The 25,985-nt window shown below is 44.7% G+C and overlaps 1 protein-coding gene across 1 annotated transcript in view; it reads left to right on the top strand.

The window, feature by feature from the left end:
• The first annotated feature begins 253 nt into the window (after positions 1-253).
• The window catches only part of ATP8B4 (ATPase phospholipid transporting 8B4 (putative)), a 111,871-nt gene continuing 86,139 nt past the window's right edge, over positions 254-25,985 (top strand). Inside the window, exons 1-7 of the mRNA XM_081169988.1 lie at positions 254-394; positions 4,003-4,107; positions 6,368-6,436; positions 9,152-9,210; positions 15,419-15,532; positions 17,722-17,820; positions 23,583-23,644. Coding sequence (XP_081026114.1) covers positions 6,409-6,436; positions 9,152-9,210; positions 15,419-15,532; positions 17,722-17,820; positions 23,583-23,644 — 362 coding nt within the window. The 5' untranslated portion in view covers positions 254-394; positions 4,003-4,107; positions 6,368-6,408. The remainder of the gene's footprint in view (positions 395-4,002; positions 4,108-6,367; positions 6,437-9,151; positions 9,211-15,418; positions 15,533-17,721; positions 17,821-23,582; positions 23,645-25,985) is intronic.

The raw sequence follows: 25,985 nt of genomic DNA, 5'->3' as shown, positions 1-25,985 counted from the left end.
CAGCAAACGCTACAAGTTAATTAATTAGCAGGTTGAGGGTCCCCACCTGTCTGCATCCCTGGTTTCTTATCTTCTGGCTGAGTTTCTGCCGGACTCTGTGCAGAAAAGCTGTGCTGCGGGCGATCTACCGAGCGCTTGGCGTCGGAACAAAAGGAACTCCCAGGGCATGCTTCCTGAAACACTCTGTGGGTTGTTAGCAGCAGGTGAGGCACTACGAGCAACAGCCAAGTGCCAACCGCAGCTGCGTGGGAAACAGCTGCCCCTCCACGCTCGGCACATCTGCCTTTTTCTAATCTCACATCAAGCCTTGTACTTTCCTGTTGTTGCTCTCTTGCAACCAAATCCCTTGGTCTGTTGATAGGTGAGGATGGTTCCAGCACGCGCTTCTCCATTGGTAAGTGGCAAAAACAACCCACACATCTCCTTATGGAGGTTATTTTAAAGTTTATGCCTTCCAGACCCAGAATTTGTGTGTGAGAGACAGAAAGACAGCGAGAGAGATGTGTTATTTTTATTTTATGAAGCCACTTTGATGTGCCTATATTAAAACTGACACCCATACTTCTTGATAGCAGTTAAGACTGATTGTGTAGGAAACTGCCTCATTCCATACCAGATTTGTCCATCTTCTGGACAAATCCGGCCAGTCTTGTGGTCTTCTATTGGCAGTCTCAGGCAAAGGGTCTTTCTTGTAACTTGCGACTTGATCTTTTAATTGGAGATGCCAGCGTTTCCCCTGGATAGATGCCACGGACCAGGAGATGCCAGGGACCTTCTGGGTCGAAGGCATGAGCTTTCCTACTAAGTTACAATATCTCCCCTTATTAAGTTTCCAGAGGAATTGCTACATTGTCCTCCATCCAGCTTGGTTTTGATTACAGTTTAAGGGGAAGGGCCAAAACTCAGTGGGAAAGCAACCTTTTCCACATGTAGAAAACCCCAGCTATTGTCCTAGTGGGAACTCTCGGTAGGGATGAGCAGGGTACCTTTTCGAAACCCTAAAGAGCAGCTGCGAGTCTGTGTAGACAATACTGAGCTAGATGGTCTAACTCAGCGTATAGGGCAGTTTCCTATGCATTCAAAACCACTACCAATCCTGGTTTTCATAATGAAATATTTTTTGATAGGGGGAGAAATGAAGCCCCTGTGCGTTGCTGCAATCAGTAACATCTTTGTTTACTTCTTTCAGCTCTTCTAGAAACCATGGTCTGTAGGTATATCTACCCTGCAGGCACAAACAGTTTAATAGTTTAATAGTTACCAGGGCACCATGGGAACAGTGCTTCTGTAAATAGTGCTTGAAATGTCTAATCATGGAAAGGTCTTGACATGCTTATTGCTGACTAAACTACAATTCCCAAGATTCTTTGAGGAAGGGCCTGATGTTACAGTGAAATGAATCTGATAAAAGGTTCTAAGTGAGGTTACAGGGAACCAGGCAGAGGGCCTTCTCGGTAGTGGCGCCCTCCCATCACAACTATCTGACTTTGAGAAGACGTCTGAAGGCAGCCCTGTTTAGGGAACTTTTTAATGTTTTATTGTGTTTTTAATATTCTGTTGGGAGCCCCCCAGAGTGGCTGGGATAGAAATAATAAATTAAATTTATTATTATTATTATTATTATTATTATTATTATTATTATTATTAATCACATCATCATCATACATTTGAATCCCATTTAAAGCATTCGGCTTCCCCCAGGTGAATCCTGGGACCTGTAGTTTTCCCCTGCAAAGCTACAACTCCTAGCACCCTTAACAAACCACTGTGGCTGGGTGACATAGGTAAGATAAAGGGACCCCTGACTGTTAGGTCCAGTCGCAGATGACTCTGGGATTGCGGTGCTCATCTCGCTTTATTGGCCAAGGGAGCCGGCGTACAGCTTCCAGGTCAAGTGGCCAGCATGATTAAGCCGCTTCTGGTGAACCAGAGCAGTGCACGGAAACGCCATTTACCTTCCTGCCGGAGCTGTACCTATTTATCTCCTTGCACTTCGTGCTTTCAAACTGCTAGGTGGGCAGGAGCAGGGACTGAGCAACGGGAGCTCACCCCATTGCGGGGATTCGAACCGCCGACCTTCTGATCGGCAAGTCCTAGGCTCTGTGGTTTAACCCACAGTGCCACCCGTGTCCCAGTTAGTTTTGCCATTTTGGCATAATCTAGCATTTTACCTTGCCATTCTTCCCTGGTTGGAATTGTTTCTTACTTCCAGAAATCTCTTTGTTGCCCCCCTCCCCAAACCCTGAAATGAGACTTCTGAGTCTAACACCTGCTGCCTTGTAGTCAATTCAAGTTAATTGCTCTGCCTCTAATCCCCATGTCAGCCAAGCTTACAGCTGCTCCTTCTCACCTGTAATTACTTGACTGTATTTGCACAGGACTGTGTCCTCCAGATTGGGTTGATTAATTCTCGGTGAGTTATAATTGTAATGGGCTGTCTTTGTTGGTGTAGGCTGCAGTCCTAGCCCTGTTTACCTGGGAGTAATCCCTAATGTATTCAGTGGGACTTCCTTATGAGTAGGCATGGTTAAGGTCGCGCTGTTAGTCACCTGTTGAGAAACAGAAGAGATGTGGTTTGAAATACGTATGCGACAAAAGCTGCAGAAGGCTTTATTTCTCCCCTCCCTCTAGTAAATCTGTATTTCACTGAAAGAATCATTTGTACACAGACAGGGTTGTTGGCGTAAGAAATGCACAGCACAAAAATTGGGGAGTTGGAAAACTCTTGCAAAGGGCAGCAACGGAGCTCAGCATATCGCAGGATTATTGTAATAACTTGCAGCTTCATAAGAATTTATATTTAAAGCAGATAATTAAATGAGCAAATTGAATGAATTTGGATATGCAGAAGGTATTAAAAAATAAATTCAAGGAACCACAGAAAGGGGGGGAAGGAAGTCAGACTTTGAAATGTTAAAATGATTGTAAAATTAACGAAATGTATAAATTTGAAAAGTATAAATAAAAACTTAAAACAAACAAACAATGGAACTTGGTGGAGTTTGTTCACGAAGCTGATGGAAGACCAAGCAGGTGAAAAAGTTTGAGAGTTGTCTCACAGTCAAAATGCAGCACATGTTATCTCAGGTGTGTGAATGCAGGGAACCCTTGTTTCATCAAAGGTATATATTCCACTTACTCTGTCACATGTAAGCCCTGTCGGGTTTAGCAAGACTTGCTCCCAGGGAAATGTCTATGGGATAGCACTTGTGCGGAGCAATCCTGTCAGGTCCGGATTTAGGTTGGATGAGGCCCTAAGCTACTGAAGGTAATGGGGCCCTTTCTATGTCCAGCTGTCCTTTGTCAACAACAAATTGTCAGGTTTTTTTGTGTTGAATATATGCTACAGTGGTGCCCCGCAAGACGAATGCCTTGCAAGACTAAAAACTCGCTAGACGAAAGGGTTTTTCGGTTTTGCGTTGCTTCGCTAGACGAATTTCCCTATGGGCTTGCTTCGCAAGATGAAAACGTCTTGCGCTTTTTTTTTAAAGCCGCTTGAAGAGGCGCAGTTGCGACGGACCGTGCTTCGCAAGACGGAAAACATCGCAAGACGAAAAGACTCCCGGAACGAATTATTTTCGTCTTGCAAGGCACCACTGTATATGGTAATTTATGGACCTAATAGGTATCTAAAGCCATTTGCACATGCAGAATGTAGGCACCCTATATATAAAAGGTTATTATTGAGATAATAATATGGTGTTCAGAACACCAGAAAGGTGGCATAGATAGAGGTGCTGAATTGTGTGTGTGTGTGTGTGTGTGTGTGTGTGTGTGTGTGTGTGTGTAAGCTTTATGCCATTTTTTTGTGCATTTTGTGGAAGGACAATTCAGAAATGTTTTATTTTGGAGCAGGGCACCACAACATGCTTGGACTCAAGTGCACACTTTACGGTTTCTCTCTCTCCCATAGCACTTTCGGTTTTTATACTGCAGAAATGTAAGAAGTAGAAGCAGGGCTTTTACTGAACAAATGCTAACTTTCCTTATCTCCTTGCTTAGGGTGGACCTTTTGGAAACTAGAAGATCTCTGAAAAGTAAAGAAGATGTTGTCCTCATGGCATGGCATTGGAGAGCTTTCTCTACAGAGCCATCTAGATTGCTTTGGTAAGCTGTTTATTTATATTTACTTATTTATTCATTATATATATAGGCCACCTTTTTTCTTCCAGGGAGCTCAAGGTACAGTCATACCTCGGGTTACAGACGCTTCAGGTTGTGCGTTTTCGGGTTGCGTACCGTACCAAACCCGGAAGTACCGGAATGGGTTACTTCCGGGTTTCGGCGCTCGTGGGTTGCGAATGCTGTGGGTTGCGAACGTGCCTCCTGCATGGATCACGTTCACAACCCGAGCGTCCACTGTACAGTGGTACCTCAGGTTACATACGCTTCAGGTTACATACGCTTCAGGTTACAGAGTCCGCTAACCCAGAAATAGTACCTTGGGTTAAGAACTTTGCTTCAGGATGAGAACAGAAATCGGCGCAGCAGCAGCAGGAGGCCCCATTAGCTAAAGTGGTGCTTCAGGTTAAGAACAGTTTCAGGTTAAGAACGGACCTCCGGAACGAATGAAGTACTTAACCTGAGGTACCACTGTACATGGTTCTTCTCCTTCCCATTTCACCCTCCCAACAACCCTGTGAGGTAGGGTAGGCTACGAGATGGTGACTGGCTCCAAGGTCACCCAGTGAGTTTCATGGCTGAGGGGGGATTCGAATCCTGTGCTTTGCCAGGTCCTAGTCCAACACTCTTAACTATTATGCCACACTTGCTATATTCACAGGAATTGAAGCGTTCTGCCTCGATCCAAAGAGTGCATGCTGCAAATGAGTTTCCCTCTGTGGAAATCAGGAACATAAGAACAGCTCTGTTGGATCAGAACGGAAGCCCACCCCAGTCTAGCTAGCATCCTTTTCTCACGGTGGCCAACCAGATGTAGTTGGTGAATAACTGGAATGATCAATATATATAAATATTTTGCTATCCTGAAGGAGTAACTGTTTATGTGGTGTTGTGAGAAGGGTTGTTAGCCTGGTGTATATCTAAATGCTAAGTACTTTGCAGCAAATGAACTCACTATCTGAACTGAGGTTTGAATAGAAGCTAACTTTGATCTCGCAGCCAGAAAATTATATTATAAATGTTTCCTAAGAAATAAACTTATTACATGCTAGCCAACCATGATTAAACTCCTAAATGTTGAAGGTTGGGGAAAAAAACTCTCAATAAAAGCCCTCACTAATAACCAAGAACTGTTAAAAAAATGTTTCAAAGAGGAGTCAGGCTTAACTGTGAAAAATCGGATGAGGTCACCCGCAGAGCAGGACCATTTCTTTACCACAGTTCTGAGTATCTTCTGATGGAATGACCCATCTGGAAAACACATTGGCTTGCTCTATTAAAAGGATCTCAGTGCACACACACACACACTGAACACTTTTGGTCATCTCTGGTTATTTTCTATAAAAAACAAAACAAGCCAAGCAGAGCATAAATAGTAGGGAACTTTCTCTAGCCCAACAGGCTAATGACTGCAGATTTTACCATTGTACAGTAGGCTAGTTTACACACACACAGATACATGCCCCACACTGCCCTCAATCCTAACACGCAAGATGATGATGATGGTGATGATAATTTATTATTTATACCCCACCCATCTGGCTGGGGGCTCTCAACAGAATATTAAAAACATGACAAAACATCAAAGTGTTGGTGCTGACCTTTAAAGCCCTAAACAGCCTCAGTCCAGTATACCTGAAGGAGCGTCTCCACCTCCATCATTCTGCCCGGATGCTGAGGTCCAGCACCGAGGGCCTTCTGGCGGTTCCTTCGCTATGTTTAATAATAATAATAATAATTAATTTATTATTTATACCCCGCCCATCTGGCTGGGTTTCCCCAACCACCTTGGGCGGCTTCAAACCAAATATTTAAATACAGTAATACATCAAACATTAAAAGCTTCCCTAAACAGGGCTGCCTTCAGATGTCTTCTAAAAGTTTGATAGTTATTTTTCTCTTTGACATCTGGTGGGAGGGCGTACCAAGGGTGGGCGCCACTACCGAGAAGGCCCTCTGCCTGGTTCCCTGTAACTTGGCTTCTTGTAGCGAGGGAACCGCCAGAAGGCCCTCGGTGCTGTTATGCCAAGATAACAGCACTAAAAGAACAAAAGGTGCAGATTTTGGAATCCAAGTTAACGGTGCCCATTTAAGAAAACAAGCAAAATTCAAAGTAGCTAATGTTCTACTTTTGATTCTCAGAAGCAAATAACTTTTCAAGGTACTCTCATTGCACAGAACTCGGGCGTTACAGTTTTTCTTCCTGAATATTGCCAGCCTCTGAAATTGTACTGTTTTTCTTCAGGGCAGGTACTGGGACCCTGTGGAAAATAAGCTGGTGTTATAATGCTCTGTAGAAAGAAGAAATTTGTAGGTATGTAATCCGTTCGATATGTTTGTGCGTGTGGTATATGAAACTGTATAGTTGTCAGCAGAAGAAATGTGACTGAAACTACGTATTGCCAGTGCTTTTTTTCCTGGGGGTGCGCATACTCCTAAACATTTTGTGAATCATTGTACTTTTATCCATTTACTGTATTTATTTTCCCTGATTTGAACTATAAAATGGTGATTTTCTTGAGTCAAAATGAGAGTACCCCTAAACATTTTTGTAAGAAAACCCCCCATTGCATATTGCTAAGATAATGAATAAGAGGCCTGTGCCTCTGTGACTTGCACTGGTATGCTTTTGAACGCTAGGTTGGCAGGAGCTGGGAGAAAGCTCACTCCGTTGATGGGCGGGGTATAAATAATAAATAATATATTATTATTATGCATTTATTTACATTTTATACATTTTTAAAATTTTGACAAACTAATAAGAATAAATAAATAAGAATAAAAATGTGCACCCCGCCACCGAGACCATTCCATTGTAACTATCCAACCTCCCAAAATTTCAACACCTCTTGTGATGGTTTGACCCCTTTCCGTTTTAACAGTACAAATTCTACAAATTCTCCTCAAAATCATTTCTCCTGTGTGTATTCCCTGTCTTACCTTAATAGCGCATGTTAATTTATCGGGTGGCGCTTTGATCTAAACCACTGAGCCTAGAAGGTTGGCAGTTCGAATCCCCGCGACGGGGTGAGCTCCCGTTGCTCGGTCCCTGCTCCTGCCAACCTAGCAGTTTGAAAGCACGTCAAAGTGCGAGTAGATAAATAGGTACCGCTCCGGCGGGAAGGTAAACGGCATTTCCATGCGCTGCTCTGGTTCGCCAGAAGCGGCTTAGTCATCCTGGCCACATGACCCAGAAAAACTGTCTGCGGACAAACGTCAGCTCCCTTGGGCAGTAAAGCGAGATGAGCACCACAACCCCAGAGTCGTTCATGACTGGACTTAACTGTCAGGGGTCCTTTACCTTAACCTTTACAGTGGTACCTTGGGTTACATTCGTTTCAGGTTACATATGCTTCAGGTTACAGACTCCGCTAACCCAGAAATAGTGCTTCAGGTTAAGAACTTCACTTCAGGATGAGAACAGAAATTGTGCTCCGGCGGCGCGGCAGCAGCAGGAGGCCCCATTAGCTAAAGTGGTGCTTCAGGTTAAGAACAGTTTCAGGTTAAGTATGGACCTCTGGAACAAATTAAGTACTTAACCCGAGGTACCACTGTAATTTATCATTAATAGCTATGTCCTACACCTCTTTATACCATTCTTCCATTTTATATTCTGCTTGCCCCTTCCACTTCCTAGCTGTAATAATTTGTGCAGCTGTCAATAAATTTGTGAGCAAGTCCTTCCTAGCCTGCGAACCTTCCACCCCATCAAAACCCCACTTATGGAGAAGGGCCGTTTCTGTAGTGGTGCCCAGTCTGTAGGATGTCTCACAATAAAGCTGGTGCTGATAGTGATGTTGTCTCAGTGCCAACTAAAAACATGGAGGCAACATCATTGTTAGCACCTGCCTTCTGGCGAGACCATCAATCATGAGCATTGGGACTGATGGGAACTGTAGTTTGGTGAATATAAGGGCCACAGGTTCCCATTTCCGCTTCTGTCTCTGTGACAATGGAAGGCAGGAATGGTGGGCAAAACTACAAGTAAATAAACTCTGACCAGGGTTGATAGCACCACATGGCTCCCTTGAGCAACAGCCTATTAGAGCCCAAGGCTAATGCTTTCTTTTGGCCTCAAAGAAGAAGAAGAGGAGTTTGGATTTGATATCCCGCTTTATCACTACCCGAAGGAGTCTCAAAGCGGCTAACGTTCTCCTTTCCCTTCCTCCCCCACAACAAACACTCTGTGAGGTGAGTGGGGCTGAGAGACTTCAGAGAAGTGTGACTGGCCCAAGGTCACCCAGCAGCTGCATGTGGAGGAGCGGGGACGCGAACCCGGTTCCCCAGATTACGAGACTACCGCTCTTAACCACTACACCACACTGGCTCCACAAAGCATGTTGAAGCCAGAACATGGGAAAAGGTAGTGCTCAGGGTTGATGGGAGTTTAAGTCCAACCACATCTGGAGGGCCACAGGTTAAAAGCGGTGATCGTTTTGTTATAAAAATTCAATATTTATTATAACATCTAATGCAATTAAATGTTTCAAAAATTATATGACTGCCACTATTTATATATTCTGGCTGCGCTGAAATTATCAGCCACAAACCGGAGGTTATTTCATCTAGACATTCATTTTCAGCTTGTGAAATTATCTCCCATGTCCTTCAGACCTTTCACCGCAATGTTTCTTGCCACAAGTTTGGCAAGATGTGTGTGTGTGGGGGGCGTTCTTCCCCCACTCATAGTTTTAGGTTTCATTTCTTTACATTTTCCTTTATCATCTTTACTGCAGATCTCCTGGTGCACATAAGAAATGAAAACTGAAACTATTTTTGCAGAGCAATTTGAGTTTTTAAATTAGCCTTCCCAAACCAGGTGTCCTTCAGTCGCAGTGGACTACAACTCCCATCAGTGCCAGCCAGCATGGAATTGGCTGAGGTTGATGGAAGTGGCAGCCCAGCAACCGAGAAAGTTATTTAAAAGGAAGGAAGGATGGAAGAATAGGAAACAATAAAGAAAACTGGTCTTTACAGAAACTGTACACTGGTTTGCCTTCTTATGCTTTCATGGGTTTTAATTTTCCAGAGGAGAAGCGGAGAGTGAAAGCCAATAATCGTGAATATAATGAAAAATTTCAGTACGCAGTAAGTACAGTGTTTTGATAGTGGAAACATCCACCAATCAGTGGTTTCCAATTAGCTAAGTGTAATGTGTATGGGTTGCTTGTGCGTAAGTTGCCGCCTCTCCAGGCTTTGTTGCCTTGCTAAACCTTTCAGTCTGGGCAGCCCTTCACTTCGTGGCTGCCTCAGTCGCTAGCAGAATCCGTCAGTGGGCGTTTCTTAAATCTTTTCCAACATAAAAGTTGTTTGACACCCAGTCTCCTCCTACTCTCTCTGCGCAGAAGTCTTCTGTGGGTAGCGGAGGACCTGTGCTCTCCCCGCTGGTGTCCGGTGGAGCCCTCTCGCCGATTCCCCCATCAGCCCCTCTATATCCCTGGTGTTGCGCTGATTTGCTTCCCCATCTGCAGAGCTGCCTCTCTCCCTGCTGGGCCCTTCTCCAGCATCATTTGAGAGCCTTCCCTCCGCCTCTAGCTCCGATGTCAGTTCCCTGACACTAAGTATTGCAGACCCCCTGTTTTTCAAGCTACATTTAAAAATGTTGATATCTCTATGGTAGCTTTTGTTATGTGCAGTGCTTTTTCCCCTGGGTGTACGCAGGGGTATGCATACCTCTAAACATTTTGTGAATCTTTGTACTTTTGTCCATTTTACTGTATTTATTTCCCCTGATTTGAACTATAAAATGGTGATTTTCTTGAGTCAAAATGAGAGTACCCCTTAACCTTTTTTTTCAAGGAAAAAAGCACTGGTTATGTGCATGGCGCCACTGACCTTCTGAGTGGGTTACCCAGATCCCCTGGGGTCCATGGACCACCAGTTGGGAACTGCAGCATTAATGGTTCTGTTTTCATTTGGGTTTTGTGACTGGACTGGCCAGACATTTTAAGAATCAAGGCATTTTTTAAGATTTATTCTAATGTTTCTTATTTGATTGAAAATCTTGTAGGACGAAGGTGAACTGCTAAGGTCAGCTAGCTTTTCTACCGAAAAAACCCTCCCCTCCTTTTGCTGATCAAAAGTATCATAGAACTGTAGAGGTGGAAGAGACCCTGAGGATCATCTAGAACCGTGGTTCCCAACGTCGGGTGATTTAATTTTTAAGGGGGGCAGTTCGAGAATGAAGGAGTGTCTCCACCCTCATTGTTCTGCTTGGAAGCTGAGGTCCAGCGCCGAGGGCCTTCTGGCGGTTCCCTTATTGAAAGAAACAAAGCTACAGGGAACCAGGCAGAGGGCCTTCTTGGCAGTGGCACCCGCCCTGTGGAATGCCCTCCCATTAGATGTCAAAGAGATAAAAAACTACCTGACATTTAGAAGACACCTGAAGGCTGTTCAGGGAAGTTTTTAATGTGTGACATTTTAATGTATTTTTAATCTTTGTTGGTAGCCGCCCAGAGTGGCTGGGGAAACCCAGCCAGATGGGCGGGGTACAAATAATAAATTATTATTATTATTATTATTATTATTATTATTATTATTATTATTATTATTAGTTTTTAACAGTTAATGGCCTTTTAGGCTTCCTGCATGTGAATAGGAGTTCACTTTTTTAATAATAAAAATTATATGTCATGGGGTGGGGCATCAGGATTTTAGAGATGCTTAGGTGGGGCATGGCAAAAAAAAGGTTGGGAACCACCGATCTAGAACAACAGAAATATTCAGCTGTCCCATACAGGGATTGAAGCTGCAACCAGCGGGAGATAACCAGGGCATGTACCACTTTCTCCAAGCCATGAATAAATTTATAAACTTCTGTCATCTCACCTCTTAACTCACTTTTTCTCTGAACTAAGAAGTCCCAAGTGCTGCAACCTCTTTTCAAAGGGAAGTCGCTTCAAGTTTAGTAAGGCGTATGTACACAACACTTCAGGGAAAAACCACAAACCCGGCCTCTCAGACGTTATTTCATCTTAGACGTTCATTCTCTAGATAAAAATCCTGAAAACGGAATCTATTCCCTGCCGCAGTGTATTTTATTTATTCACTTCTCTCTTTAAAAGTCATGTTGGCTGCCTGTGCCTGTTCCCATCAGGGGTGTGCAGTCATACTGAGGTGAGAGGATGAGTTAAATCCTGCTCTGCTCATCAGGATTCCATGCAGAAGAAGAGGTTTTTCCTTGGAATCCTCTGCTAAAACGACGGTGGAAGGGACTTTTATCTTAGCAGCACCTTGCAAGCCCTGAACTCCTTTCTTCGGGGCCTGAAACCACTTCACATCTGATGTAGGGACGTGGGTGGTGCTGCGGTCTACACCACTGAGCCTCTTGGGCTTGCTGACTGGAAGGTCGGCGGTTCGAATCCCTGCGACGGGGTGAGCTCCCGTTGCTCTGTCCCAGCTCCTGCCAGCCTAGCAGTTCGAAAGCACACCAGTGCAAGTAGATGAATAGGTACCACTGTGGCGGGAAGGTAAACGGCGTTTCCATGTGCTCTGGCTTCTGTCACAGTGTTCTGTTGCACCAGAAGCAGTTTAGTCCTGCTGGCCACATGACCCGGAAAGCTGTCTGTGGACAAACGCCGGCTCCCTTGACCTGAAAGCAAGATGAGCGCTGCACCCCATAGTCGCCTTTGGCTGGACGTAACCGTCCAGGGGTCCTTTACCTATTATGCATTACATTTGCACCCCAACTTTCTTTAACGAGCTTGCAGCAACCCAATATACAGCCCCCTCCTGCCCCACTACATGACATAGTTTGTGGCTGGAGACACCAATGTACCCAGTAAGCTTCATCGCTGAGCGAGGATTGGAACCAAGTCCATAGAGTCTGAAGTCTGTTATGCAACACACCATACCAGGCATCTTGTAAAACCGGTTCATGCAACATCACTACATTCCCATTAAAAGACCAGATGTCCTAAAGGAAATTAAATCACTGTGCCGACTCTGGAGACAGGGGCTACCCTGAGCACGTATAACATGTGCAGATTTCTTTGTACTATCGCTTAAGCCAATGCCAGATTTCCCCGTTTGTTCCTGACAAATCCCGAAGTGAGTCTGTAAGGCCAATTATCTGTGCACTTTGCTAGGTCTAGACATTTATTTCAGCTGAGGAAGCTTTGCGTAACCTTAAGTCCGACTGTTGATCATGGAAATAGTCTTTTTAATTTGCTACAAGTGCTTTAGATTATTTAGATGAGAAACAGCATCAAGATAGTATAGTCTGAAAGTAGTGGTTGGGTGGATTTATTATGAGCTACCAGGGAGTAGAGGGTGGAGTGGGGCCACTAGATTTGGCTTTGGGATATATTTTCCTGATAAAAATCTGTTATTGGTTACATTTAGATCCCCTTCATCTTTGACAAGAGTGGCTCAAATCAGTGCAGCACATAGGCTAGGCAAAGGATAAAAGTGACAGCAGGTGGAATGTGTATGGCTAGGATTGCCAAGACGCTGATGCGACAAGTAATGTGCCTCATTGGGACTGAAGCGCTGAGCAGGCTCAGTTTTAGCACATCACGCGAGATGTGTCCCTGGACTGGGCAAACAAACAACCACTCCTCCAAGGGGTTTGGGTCTAAGCCAGGGGTAGGCAAACTAAGCCCCGGGGGCCGGATGTGGCCCAATCACCTTCTAAATCCGGCCTGCGGACAGTCCAGGAATCAGCGTGTTTTTACATGAGTAGAATGTGCCCTTTTATTTAAAATGCATCTCTGGGTTATTTGTAGGGCCTGCCTGGTGTTTTTCATAGAATCATAGAATCATAGAGTTGGAATAGACCACAAGGGCCATCGAGTCCAACCCCCTGCCAAGCAGGAAACACCATCAGAGCACTCCTGACATATGGTTGTCAAGCCTCTGCTTAAAGACCTCCAAAGTAGGAGACTCCACCACACTCCTTGGCAGCAAATTCCACTGTCGAACAGCTCTTACTGTCAGGAAGTTCTTCCTAATGTTTAGGTGGAATCTTCTTTCTTGAAGTTTGGATCCATTGCTCCGTGTCCGCTTCTCTGGAGCAGCAGAAAACAACCTTTCTCCTTTTATATATTTGAACATGGCTATCATATCACCCCTTAACCTCCTCTTCTCCAGGCTAAACATGCCCAGCTCCCTTAGCCGTTCCTCATAAGGCATCGTTTCCAGGCCTTTGACCATTTTGGTTGCCCTCCTCTGGACACGTTCCAGTTTGTCAGTGTCCTTCTTGAACTGTGGTGCTCAGAACTGGACACAGTACTCCAGGTGAGGTCTGACCAGAGCAGAATACAGTGGCACTATTACTTCCCTTGATCTAGATGTGATGTGTCTTGATCTAGATTTTTATGTGAGTAGAATGTGTGCTTTTATTTAAAATGCATCTCTGGGTTATTTGTGGGGCATAGGAATTTGTTCATTCCCCCCCCCCGAAAAATATGGTACGGCCCCCCACAAGGTCTGAGGGACAGTGGACTGGCGCACGGCTGAAAAAGGTTGTTGACCCCTGGTCTAAGCTGTCTGTGCTGGCTCAACACACGCAAACCCTCCAAGTGTCCCTACTTTCTTTTCTTCTTCTTTTTAAAATAATTTTTATTTGATTTTTAAAAGAAATATACAACAAAATCAACTGCAAATCCATATAAAGAGATTGCTCTGAATGTCAAGACTCCCCCCCCCAATCCCTTCCGTGAGTCCTAATATCAACATTTACAACTGCATATTCTTCCGTTAGCCACTTTTTTTATCCATCCGAGTTATCCAGAATTTTTGTTACATTGCAAGTGAGATTAGAATCCTGCTAATGCTTTCATCTGCTTACAATGGTCTCCTAAATAAATTTTTTCTTGGTTCCTGAGCTTTCCAGTTAACTTTGCGATTTTGGCATAGTCCATCAACTTGGTTTGCTATTCTTTCTTGGTTGGGATAGTTTCTTTTTTCCATCTCTGGGCTAAAGTGTCCCTATTTTCCAGGGACGTCCCAGATTTACAGAAGCCATCCTGGTTTCTAATTTGATCCTGGGGTCTCCTGATTTTCCTTGTTGTTGAGTCGTTTAGTCGTGTCCGACTCTTCGTGACCCCATGGACCAGAGCATGCCAGGCATTCCTGTCTTCCACTGCCTCCAACAGTTTGGTCAAACTCATGCTGGTAGCTTCGAGAACACTGTCCAACCATCTCGTCCTCTGTCGTCCCCTTCTCCTTGTGCCCTCCATCTTTCCCAACATCAGGGTCTTTTCCAGGGAGTCTTCTCTTCTCATGAGGTGGCCAAAGTATTGGAGCCTCAGCTTCACGATCTGTCCTTCCAGTGAGCACTCAGGGCTGATTTCCTTCAGAATGGGGAGGTTTGATCTTCTTGCAGTCCATGGGACTCTCAAGAGTCTCCTCCAGCACCATAATTCAAAAGTATCGGTTCTTCGGCGATCAGCCTTGTTTATGGTCCAGCTCTCACTTCCATACATCACTACTGGGAAAACCATAGCTTTAACTATATGGACCTTGGTTGGCAAGGTGATGTCTCTGCTTTTTAAGATGCTGTCTAGGTTTGCTTTTCCTTAGGACAGCCCTATTTTCACCGGAGAAATTTTGCAGGGTATGCACACAGTTTTTTGTCAAGCACCTTCTCTGAGGGCAGAGGCTTGCCAACAGGAGGGAAAGGAGGGTGCTTTAGCAAAGGAAGGGTCTGGTGATACAGGAATTGGGCTTTCTTCTGACAACTGACCTCTGGTATCTGGGGGAAATAATGCTGGACTCGTAATTAGGGATGTTGGAGAGCTCTGTTGGAAACAGAAGCAGAAATTGCCACAATTCACATGTTTGTCTGAAGTCCGGAATGGAAATCAGACAAGATAATACAAGCAGTTTCTGCTACTGTTCCTAACCCCCACCCCCAAATTGTTATCAGAACCACAGCAGGAGGGGGACATTTAACCCTTCCCTATCTTGCAGCAGTCTTGACACCAGCACCCTGAACTGCATTTACACGTTGAAAAAAAGCTCTTGACCTTTATATTTAGCTGTTCAGGGACTTTATAAATGATGATGATTAAAGTTTATATATTATGTATTTTGTAAATTTTGTATTGCTCAGTGCTTTGGCTTTTTATATGCAAAATAGTGTATGCATAAATTAAGAATCACATTTTTTATCATGTTTATCGTTGAGTCTATAACCATTAGCCAGTTGCCAAACTTTGGTGCAGAATCATAAAAATTGTAGAGTTGGATGAGGGTCAATTTTCTGGCTTTTCTGTTTAATGTATACATTTTTTGCTCTCCCATGTTAATACGTTTTAAATCTCCCCCACCCCCCTTCTTGCGTATTTTTCAGAACAACCGCATCCAAACATCCAAGTACAACGTTCTGACCTTTTTGCCTATCAACTTGTTTGAGCAGTTCAAGCGGGTTGCCAATGCCTACTTCGTGTTCCTCCTGATTTTACAGGTTATATTCAATATTTATTTTAAAGGCAAATTAAATGGCAATGGTTATAAAAGAGAAAACTGTGTACAGTCGTACCTCGGCTCCCAAATGCCTTGGGAGTCAAACGTTCCAACTCCTGACTGAACCAGAAGTGAGTGTTCCAGTTTTCTAATGTTCTTTTGGAAGCCAGACATCTGATGGAGCTTCCGTGGCTTCTGCAGCCAATCAGAAGCTGCGCTTTGGAAGTCGAACGTTTCGGAAGTTGAACGGATTCTGTTCAACTTCCGAGGTATGACTGTATATTGTTATGTGCCACCTGATCTCTGAGTGATGAGACTCTGAGTGAAGAGCAGGGGTCCCCAAACTTGGGTCTCCCGCTGTTTTCAGACTACAACTCCCATCATCCCTAGCTAGCAGGACCAGTGGTCAGGGGTGATGGGAATTGTAGTCTAAAAAACAGTGGGAGACCAGAGGTTCCAATTCCTTATCCAGGGTTCAGTTTCCTTGGAATGAAGGTCAGCGGAGACTGGTGTCTTCAGTACATACAGTTTTTATTTACAAGCTGAGGGTGGAGGGGCTTACAGCATTAACACCCCAAAAGACCTTGCATCTCTATTAGTCACAGCTTAGGATCCAGCACAGAACAAGACATATCTCTGTGTCCCCAGCTTCCAGCCTGCCTCTTCCATCCCACTCCCACATCTCCCTACGCCAAACTTTGGCCTATTGCTCTCCATCACTTACCTGTGGCTATTGCAACCTAGCTCACTCTTTTAGATGCTGATGATCCCCCAAAGGACCCGGGTATTGTAGTTTAAGGATGCTGGGAATTGTAGCTCTGTGAGGGGGTCAATTGCATGCCAAGGCACCCAAGCCAAGTTCCCAGGAGTACAATAAATCACACTGACACAGAGTATTTTGGTTTGTGGGTTCAAATAGGCCACAACTTCATTGGTTACAGATGTTGAGTGTTTTGTCTTAGGCGTTGGAATGAAGCCAGGCTATATCTTGACTCCTGCCCGTCTACAGGGAGTCCAATTAAGGGTAAACCACCAATAGGGGGTGCCCTATGAGTTACATCAAATAGGGGCACCCCGCGGGGTCCCCCTTGGGGTAGTGGCATGGCCCTAGCACATGCCCAGGCTTCAGATATTATTCACACCCCAGATCCCTCTAACAGGATACCCTTACTGAGGAGGGGCAGGCAAGGCAACAACCTCCCTTCCAGCCAACCAACCAAAGGCTCACCCAATGCCTAACCTCACAAAAGTCTAACTTCCACCCCCATCGTTCTGCCCGGATGCTGAGGTCCAGCGCCGAGGGCCTTCTGGCGGTTCCCTCATTGTGAGAATAAAGCTACAGGGAACCAGGCAGAGGGCCTTCTCGGTAGTGGCGCCCTCCCTGTGGAACGCCCTCCCATCAGATGTCAAAGAGATCAACAACTACCTGACATTCAGAAGACATCTGAAGGCAGCCCTGTTCAGGGAAGTTTTTAATGCATGACATTTTAGTGTATTTTTGGTCTTTGTTGGAAGCCACCCAGAGTGGGCGGGGTACAAATAAATTATTATTATTATTATTATTATTATTATTATTATTATTATTATTATTGTTATGACTATTGCTCCTAGGTAGGCGAAAACCAAATGGCCGGTGCCAATTTGCCAGGTGGAAAAAATTCCTACCAGGCCCCAACAACATGGCGACCAACAACTGCCATAGCAAGGTCATACCAGAGCAAAGCATGAAAAGAGGGTGGGAGGGTAGGGTGATCTGGCGAAGGGGCGAGAAAGAGGGTGCCGGCCGGCCGTGCCACCATTAAATAGCCCGCGGCCAAACCCACCCAGGCAGCAGATTGGCTGGGGCTGTCCGCAGCACAGATGACATGGCCGGCTGTGATGTGGGGTAAGGGGAGGCAGCGCACCTCCACCCCTACGCCGGAAAACTGTTGAGGCCCGGCTGACTGGGCGGAATGCCGCCCACTGGATAAAAGGTGAGCAGACCTACAGTATCCATTATTCTTTTGGGTGTGTGTTGTGCTTTACATGTACGGTATGTACACAGGCTCACTCTCTAGGTGAAAATTGGCATTTCACCAATTTCTATGAATTGGTGAATTCATAGAATTCTGTGATTTTTTTGAAACTATAGGAGGCTTTTTAAATATTATTTGTCCTCACACAAAAAATCCTTTAATCGTTCTCTTACAGTTGATTCCAGATGTATCCTCCTTATCATGGTTTGCTACCATTGTTCCTTTAGCACTGGTTTTAACCATTACAGCTGCCAAAGATGCCACCGACGACTACGTAAGTCTTTGCAGTAATTTACTGGTGCCCTTTTTTGTATTGCATGCACTATCACAAGATGGCTGCCTAAAAGATATAGCACCTCTGTATCTGTACCCTAACCATTGTCTACTGATTTTGACAGTGGGATTCACAGCAAGGTTTTAGTTTGCAATGTTATGCGGTCTTTCTCCCCTCTGTATCTTTTTATTTTAAGAAGAGTGAAAATCTCAAAAACGTTCTGCTTTTGCACACAAAAAAGATACTGATGAAAAAATGGTTATGACGTATCATAGCGTATGTTTCCCTCCTGACATCTTTTTCTATTGGGCAGTTGGGATGATTTGTGCTCCTGATTCTGTCAGGATCCTGCTTTCAATATTGTTTCTGCAAATGTTTTGGGGCAGTCAGACTGCTTCACTTTCATTCAGTAGGCATCTTGTAACTTCCTGCTGAAATCCTGTAACTTTGTGTGTGTGTGTGTTTCAGATTACAGTTTTACAATCACATATCCAACATACAACCTTTGTGGGTCCTATTGTTAATCATTTCCTCCTGCATTTCTTATAATAATCCAAATCTTTTACATCTCCATTATGTCCAAAAAATCACCATTAAACGACAAGTGTTTAATGTAACTTCTTATGCAGTAAATGTTGTGGTTTATTTTTGGCCGTTTTTTGTTGTACTATAGCACCTCCAGAAAACACTACTGTGGTAGCATTGCAGAACAAAGTAAAGCAGAATAAATCTACCACAAACGTACTACTGTTGTGTAAAGAACATGTTGCAGAATACACCCACAATGAAAGACCAGCCTGGTCCTTCCTTTTTACACAAACCCCCTACCATGGGTGGGGGTGGTTGTGTTGGTCTTAAAAAAAAAAAGTGGAATAGGTTATTTGTCTCACTTCAAGGAAGGCCGTCTGTAAGGGCTTTTTAAGATAAATTCAACAGTTTTGATGGATGTAATAATGGAATACTGAATGGTATAGTTTTTGTAAAAGGCCCTCTGCCTGGTTCCCTGTAACCTCACTTCTCGCAGTGAGGGAACCGCCAGAAGGCCCTCGGAGCTGGACCTCAGTGTCCAGGCTGAACGATGGGGGTGGAGACTCTCCTTCAGGTATACTGGACCGAGGCCGTTTAGGGCTTTAAAGGTCAGCACCAACACTTCGAATTGTGCTCAGAAACATACTGGGAGCCAATGTAGGTCTTTCAGGACCAGTGTTATGTGGTCCTGGTGGCTATTCCCAGTCACCAGTCTAGCTGCCGCATTCTGGATTAGTTGCAGCTTCCTGGTCACCTTCAAAAGAAGCCCCATGTAGAGCGCATTGCAGGAGTTCAAGCAAGAGATAACTAGAGCATGCACCACTCTGGCAAGACAGTCTGCGGGCAGGAAGGGTCTCAGCCTGTGTACCAGATGGAGCTGGTAGACAGCCGCCCTGGACACAGAATTGACCTGTGCCTCCATGGACAGCTGTGAGTCCATAATGACTCCCAGGCTACACACCTGGTCCTTCAGGGGCACAGTTACCGCAGCTCATGGACCTACTTAGGGTTTCAGTGTGGCCCATGGGGCTGTTTTCCCCAAACCACACCCACCTGCCCTGCACCTGATGCCATGGGTGAAATCAGGTATGGGAGAGACAGGCCTACGGTTGCCAATGCACAATTGGGAGCCTTAGAATGTGCTTCTGATTGTGCATTGGCAAAGGAGTCTTGCTTTCCCCACAGATCAGCTGAGTGGCGGTCAGAGCATGCCTGCTGGGATCAGCCAGGATACTGTGTTCACAGGGAACTCAGTAGCGCAGATGAAGTTCAGATGGAGTTAAGAATTACTGACGAAAGAAGAATGGCAAATCAAATTAATGGACTATGCAGAATTAGACAAATGAACAGAAAGGATTCGAAACCTGCAGGATCAGAGATTCTTAGAAGACTGGAGTAAATATTTGAACTATTTGAAAAGCAATTGTAATAAACAGATTACGTTAGTAGGATTGCAAGAAGTTCTGTAAGGAGGATTATTTGAAACATTGCAAGAAAGACTATGATGAGAATTATTAGTTAAGGACAATTAAAAGTAATAGAGAAATTAAGAAATGCAGAACAAGCGATAAAGAACGGAAAAGCTTCAGAAGTTGCTGTCGGAAGTCACAATATTGTATAATATAAGAAGTTACGTTAAATGATTGTTGGAAATGATGTATTAAAACCCCCAATATAAGTGTGTGTGTGTGTGTGTGTGTGTGTATAAAGTTCAGATGGGGGTAACCTTTGGTTTTCCAGTTTTTGCTGAATTACAACTCTTAGGCCATTGACCAAGTTTTCTGGGGCTGATGGAAGCTGTAGTTCAGCAAGTTTCTGGGTTCGTTTGGAGGGTGTTCTGGTTTTTTGCACCAGGGTAGGAGTTCTGCAAAAGCAGGCATTTCATTGGGCGATTTTGCAAAAACAGGCATTTCATTGGGAGATTTTGGATGTTGTGAAACAGTTCAGCGGGCGATGAAGAAACTTGAATTCTTCACTGAATCCTCCCCGGGGCTTTGAGGATTCCATTAATAAACATACATCAAATTGAAGCGAGTTAGAGGAAACCATTAAAAGTAAAAAAAATAATTGGGGGGAATTATTTTGGTCTTTTTCATTGCCAGGGCATTTCCAGACAACAGTGGGTAGTGGAAGAAACACGCATTTGGTTTTGAATAAAATTCTTAAATGTCTTTCTTCTTAAAAAGATCTTGCATCATATTCTGATAATATTTAGCAAGGTTCTAGTGCAGATGAGCAACGTGGAGCTAAAACTGAGGAAGGTGGGGTTATTTTTCTTTCGCATCCACTGGCTTGACTCCAGTGGGAAACAGTTCTGTGTTTTTGCGAAATATTCTCTGGCATTGCAACAGGGCAAACCTTTGATCTTGCAAAGCAACAGAACTGAAGGCCTTGCAGTCAACAACTAAACTGGCAGCTGCTTGAGTGATTAGTGTCTCAATGGTTCATCAGCCTGCATCTGTCCATCAATTCTTCCTTGCAAGAAGACTTCACATTGTGCCTGAGTACTTCTTGGTTACCTTGTGGGTCCGTTCTTTCTTTCTTTCTTTCTTTCTTTCTTTCTTTCTTTCTTTCTTTCTTTCTTTCTTTCTTTCTTTCTGGAGAGGGTGCATATCAGGCACCCACTAAAGGAGTCTTCTTCAGAGGAGGACCTCATCCTTCCTGAAGGGAACCATATGGAACTGGTGCAGGTAAACTTTGGTCCTCCAGATTGTGCTGAACAACAACTTCCACAATCCTTGGGCCTTGGCCATGCTTGCTGAAGTTGATGAGAGCTCTAGTTAAGCAACATCTGGAGGGCCAAAGATTCCCTACAATGATACAGAAGGACAGGTTAGGCAACAGTGAGGCAGAACCAGGACTGTTAGGCATTATGGTACTTCAGCTCCATTTGGCTGTTATTGAGGGCTCAGAGGTAGACATGGAAGTTGAGCCACATCCAAGCCCAAGAGATCACTGGCACATGAAGGTTTAGCATCAGGCTTTAGAGAATTTGAGGACTGGGACATTCACAGGGAAACCAAAATGCTTGTTTACAAAGCTATTGTACTACCAACCTTACTGTATGCTTGTGAAACATGGACCATTTATAAACACCATCTGCAACTCCTCGAAAGATTCCATCAACAGTGTCTCCGAACATTTTCACACATCACTTGGGAAGGCAGGCGAACTAATGCCAGTGTACTTGAAGAAGCAAAGATCACAAGTGTCGAATCAGTGATTATTCAACATCAACTTCGTTGGACTGGTCATGTTGTGGAGATGCCTGATCATCGTCTTCCAAAGCAACTACTCTTTTCCGAACATAAAAACGGAAAGAATAATGGTGGTGGTCAACAAAAGAGGTTTAAAGACTCTCTCATGGCAAATCTAAAATAAATGTAGTATAAACACTGACAACTTGGAAACACTGGCCTGCGAGCGCTCCAAGTGGAGAACAGCCTTCACCAAAGGTGACGTGGGTTTTGAAGACACTCAAACTCAGGACAAAAGGGAGAAACGTGCTAAGAGGAAGGCACGCTTGGCAAACCCTCACCATGACCAACTCCCACCCAGAACCCTGTGTCCCCACTGTGGAAGGACGTGTGGATCCAGAATTGGCCTTCAGTGTCACTTACAAACTCACTGTTAAAACCATGTTTATGGAAGACAATCTTACTTGGCTATGAGGGATCGCCGAAGCATCATCATCATCATCAGGCTGTAGCTAGGTGCTAGAGTGCCTGTCCAAAAGCTAAGACTTCATTCAGAGTAACAAACTACACATCAGGAGTCACACAAACTGGGTTCTGCCCAACTTTATGTGTGTGTGTATGGCATCTCATGGCAGGAGGAGGTCTGATGGGACTCTTCACAGCCATGGGGAGGCCTGAGGGGGCCTGCTGTGGCTGTGGGTAGGTCCAGTGGGCCTGTCACAGCTACAGGAGAGCCCCCAATGGGGCCGGTCACAGGTGTGGATAGGTCCAATGGAGCCTGCCGTGGCTCCTTCCTTGAATTTTTTTGGGGGGACCTCATGTTCCCACTACTCCTCCCCTTGTGAGGAGTAGTGCCCTCGTGAGTAGACCTTACTCCTTAGCTAGCAAAGATTCCTGATTATTATTGTTTTCTGCATAAGGTGCCCAAATACCTTGACCTACTTTGGGTACCATGCTCCATGATAGATGAGGCTGCCAATTTTTGCCTGGCCTTAGGCAGCAAAAAGCCTTGAACTGGCCCTGAGGGTTATTGTTGCTTACGGTTGACCACAAGCTGGCCAGTTTGACCAGGCTGTATGTGCAATTGTTTTAGCTGTTTTTAACATTTGTAAGTGTTTCATATGTGTTTTTGTTATATTGCAAATTGCTTTGGGATGCCTCATGGGAAGTGATTCATAGATGAAATAAATGTGTCTGAAAGTTCAAGTTTAGAAAAGGGAAGCCACTAGAGTTTGCCCACTCTGGAAACAGCACTTTGGGGAGCAATTTTCTCCCCAGTCTTTTCCCATTTAACTTCTTAAAGCTTTAAGTAGCAGCTCTGCAATATATCACGAGGGCAAAAACCTCTAATTTTCAGAATGGTCCCTAAATTGTGGGACCCCTTCTCCACAGAAGTGCATCTACTATCTTCATTGTACAACTTCTGCCATATGCTGATGACACACCTCTTTACACTGAACGTGTTTTGTGGGTGCACCTTTTTTTGGTATGGGGAAGAATTTATATTGTTCTGCTTTGTTTGGAAAGGGTTTGGGCATTTTAGAATTGTAATGCTGTTATCTGTGTTTTTAACCCTATTTTCTATTCCTGTATCTGACCCTGGGATCTTATGGTGAAGTGTGGATAAGAAATATTGCAGATCAATAAACAGATAAAGAACATTCCCACGCACCTCCTAATTTTCTGCTCCTGAGCTATGGGCTTTTCCGGCATTCTTTCCTTGATGTCGCCTCCTCACTTCAACTCTCAGTCTCGCTTAGGAAAGCCTTTAAAGAGACATCTGGACAACTATTTATATTTGTCCTTACATTTCTGCTCCTGGCTTGCAAAACAGCAATGTGGAAATCTGCAAATGGAACCCCTAGCTAAGTCCATTTTACTTTCCTGTTCCAAGCAACTTGTTTACATTCTGCTGCAAGTCAACTTCATTTAAAAAACGTAGTCTGGCTGGAACCTAATTGCAGAGTACTGTGTACCACACTTACCTGGGCATTTACAGGCCTGTTTTTTCTTCTTCTTCCTTTTAACCCTTTGCAGTTTCGCCACAAAAGTGACAACCAGGTGAACAACCGGCAGGCCGAAGTACTCATTGATGGCAAGTAAGAAGCACGCCTTTATAATTCTCCGCATGCAATATCTCTTGCCAGTAGACAGTGATGGAAATTATAAGGCATTTGTCAAAATGCAGAATCCTGATATTGAAGTATTAAAACAGGAGTGGGGAGTCCCACATGGCCTTCCAGTCTTTTCTGCCCTCAACCGCAGCTTCTTTTCCAGGCACGTAAAGGTAAAGGTACCCCTGACCATTAGCTCCAGTCACGGACGACTCTGGGGTTGTATGCTCATCTCTCTCTCTATAGGCTGAGGGAGCGGGCGTTTGTCCGCAGACAGCTTCCGGGTCATGTGGCCAGCATGACAAAGCCGCTTCTGGCGAACCAGATCAGCGCACAGAAACGCCATTTACCTTCCCGTCGGAGCGGTACCTATTTATCTACTTGCACTTGACGTGCTTTCGAACTGCTAGGTGGGCAGGAGCAGGGACCGAGCAACGGGAGTTCACCCCGTCACAGGGATTCAAACTGCTGACCTTCCGATCGGCAAGCCCTAGGCTCTGTGGTTGGCACGTACCAACCTGTTATAAGAAAAACTGCTCCCTTTCCCTTATGGGGTATTCCAGAGCCCGTATAGAGTCCTTAAGTGGGTTCCTTGTTGGTAGGAGAAAGTAACAGAGGCCAACCATGGTATATTGAGAAGCAAAGCGGCTAGCAAGCCTGATCTTTATTCAAGGAACTGTTGCGACAGGGTCCCCACTCACCACACGCAGGAGGGAGGAGAACCCCGAACAATGGTGCACAAGCCCTTATATAGACTTTTGAAATTGCCACCCTGTAGTCCAAGACCACCACCCCAAAACATCATACATATATCACAGAGGGAGGCGGTCTACAGCAGAAATCCTGCCTGCCAGGATACCTGATAATGGTCACTGATTACATTACCAGGGCAGTCCGGCCATTCTATTGTGATGGTAAATAAATAAGTGGGTCACAGGCTCACCCTATTCATACACAAATATGTCCTTAAGACAGGATTTGCAAGCAAGAAGGCAGTGGGAAGGCTTTCCTCATTTGCCTCCCTTACCGCAGAGGAATATTTGAGGTCATTGGGAGAGTCAAAATGGCTCCAGGATTGCTCTCCCATACTATTTCAGACACAAGGTTCATATATTTATATATGTGGGCATTTATGAATATTTATGCTATATTTGAGACCTTAAAATTCTTACAGCAAACCCATCCTTTAGGGCTGGAGGAAGGGCCATAGCTGAATGGTAGAGCATCTGTGCTCCTGCAGGAGGTCCCAGGTTCAGACGCCAGGATCTCCAGGTAGGACTGGGAGAGATCTGCCTGAAGCCCTGGAAAGATGCTCCCACTTAGCGACAAACAATGGATAGGGTAGATGAACCAATGGGCTGACTCAGTATAAAGCAGCTTCCTATGTTACTATTTTTGCCCGGCTGGAATGTGCCCTTGAACTCTGATAAGTAAGTGCAAGTAGATAAATAGGTACCACTGCGGCATGAAGGGAAACAGCGTTTCTGTGTGCTCTGGCTTCCGTCACGGTGTCCCATTGTGCCAGAAGCAGTTTAGTCCTGCTGGCCACATGATCTGGAAAGCTGTCTGTTGACAAACACTGGATCCCTCAGCCTGAAAGCGAGATGAGCGCCGCAAGCCCATAGTTGCTTTTCACACCATCCAAGTGTTTTTTACCTTTACCTTTTACCTACCACTTAGAGATTTTAAAGTACAGTGGTACCTCGAGTTAAGAACCTAATTCGTTCTGGAGGTCCGTTCTTAACCTGAGGTACCGCTAATGGGGCCTACCGCTGCTGCCGCGCTGCCGGAGCACAATTTCTGTTCTCATCCTGAATCAAAGTTCTTAACCCGAGGTACTATTTCTGCGTTAGCGGAGTCTGTAACCTGAAGCGTCTGTAAACCGAGGTACCACGGCATTAAAATGCTTTTAAATAAAATAAAGAAAAGCATGTGCTTTTTTCACCTGCATATGAAGAATTGTACATTTGTAGCTGGTATTCAGGCATTTAGTCCTCACCTGTGCACGCCAGGTGGGTGAGAAGGAGCCAGCCAGCCAGATACACTCTTCCCTTGGTGTAATGGGTCGGATCAGGAGAGTTGCCTCATTCACTCTCACCCTGAGAAAGAGTTACAGATAGGTAGCCGTGTTGGTCTGCCATAGTCAAAATAAAAAAAATCCCTTCCAGTAGCACCTTAAAAACCAACTAAGTTAGTTCTTGGTATGAGCTTTCGTGTGCATGTATCTGAAGAAGTGTGCATGCACACGAAAGCTCATACCAAGAACTAACTTAGTTGGTCTTTAAGGTGCTACTGGAAGGGATTTTTTTATCCTGAGAAAGAGGAT

The sequence above is a fragment of the Podarcis bocagei genome (genome assembly GCF_964188305.1).
Source record: "Podarcis bocagei genome assembly, chromosome: 14".
NCBI classification, from domain to species: Eukaryota; Metazoa; Chordata; class Lepidosauria; order Squamata; family Lacertidae; genus Podarcis; species Podarcis bocagei.
The sequence above is the reverse complement of the archived record's forward strand: the minus strand, read 5'-3'. Positions and strand labels throughout refer to the sequence as shown.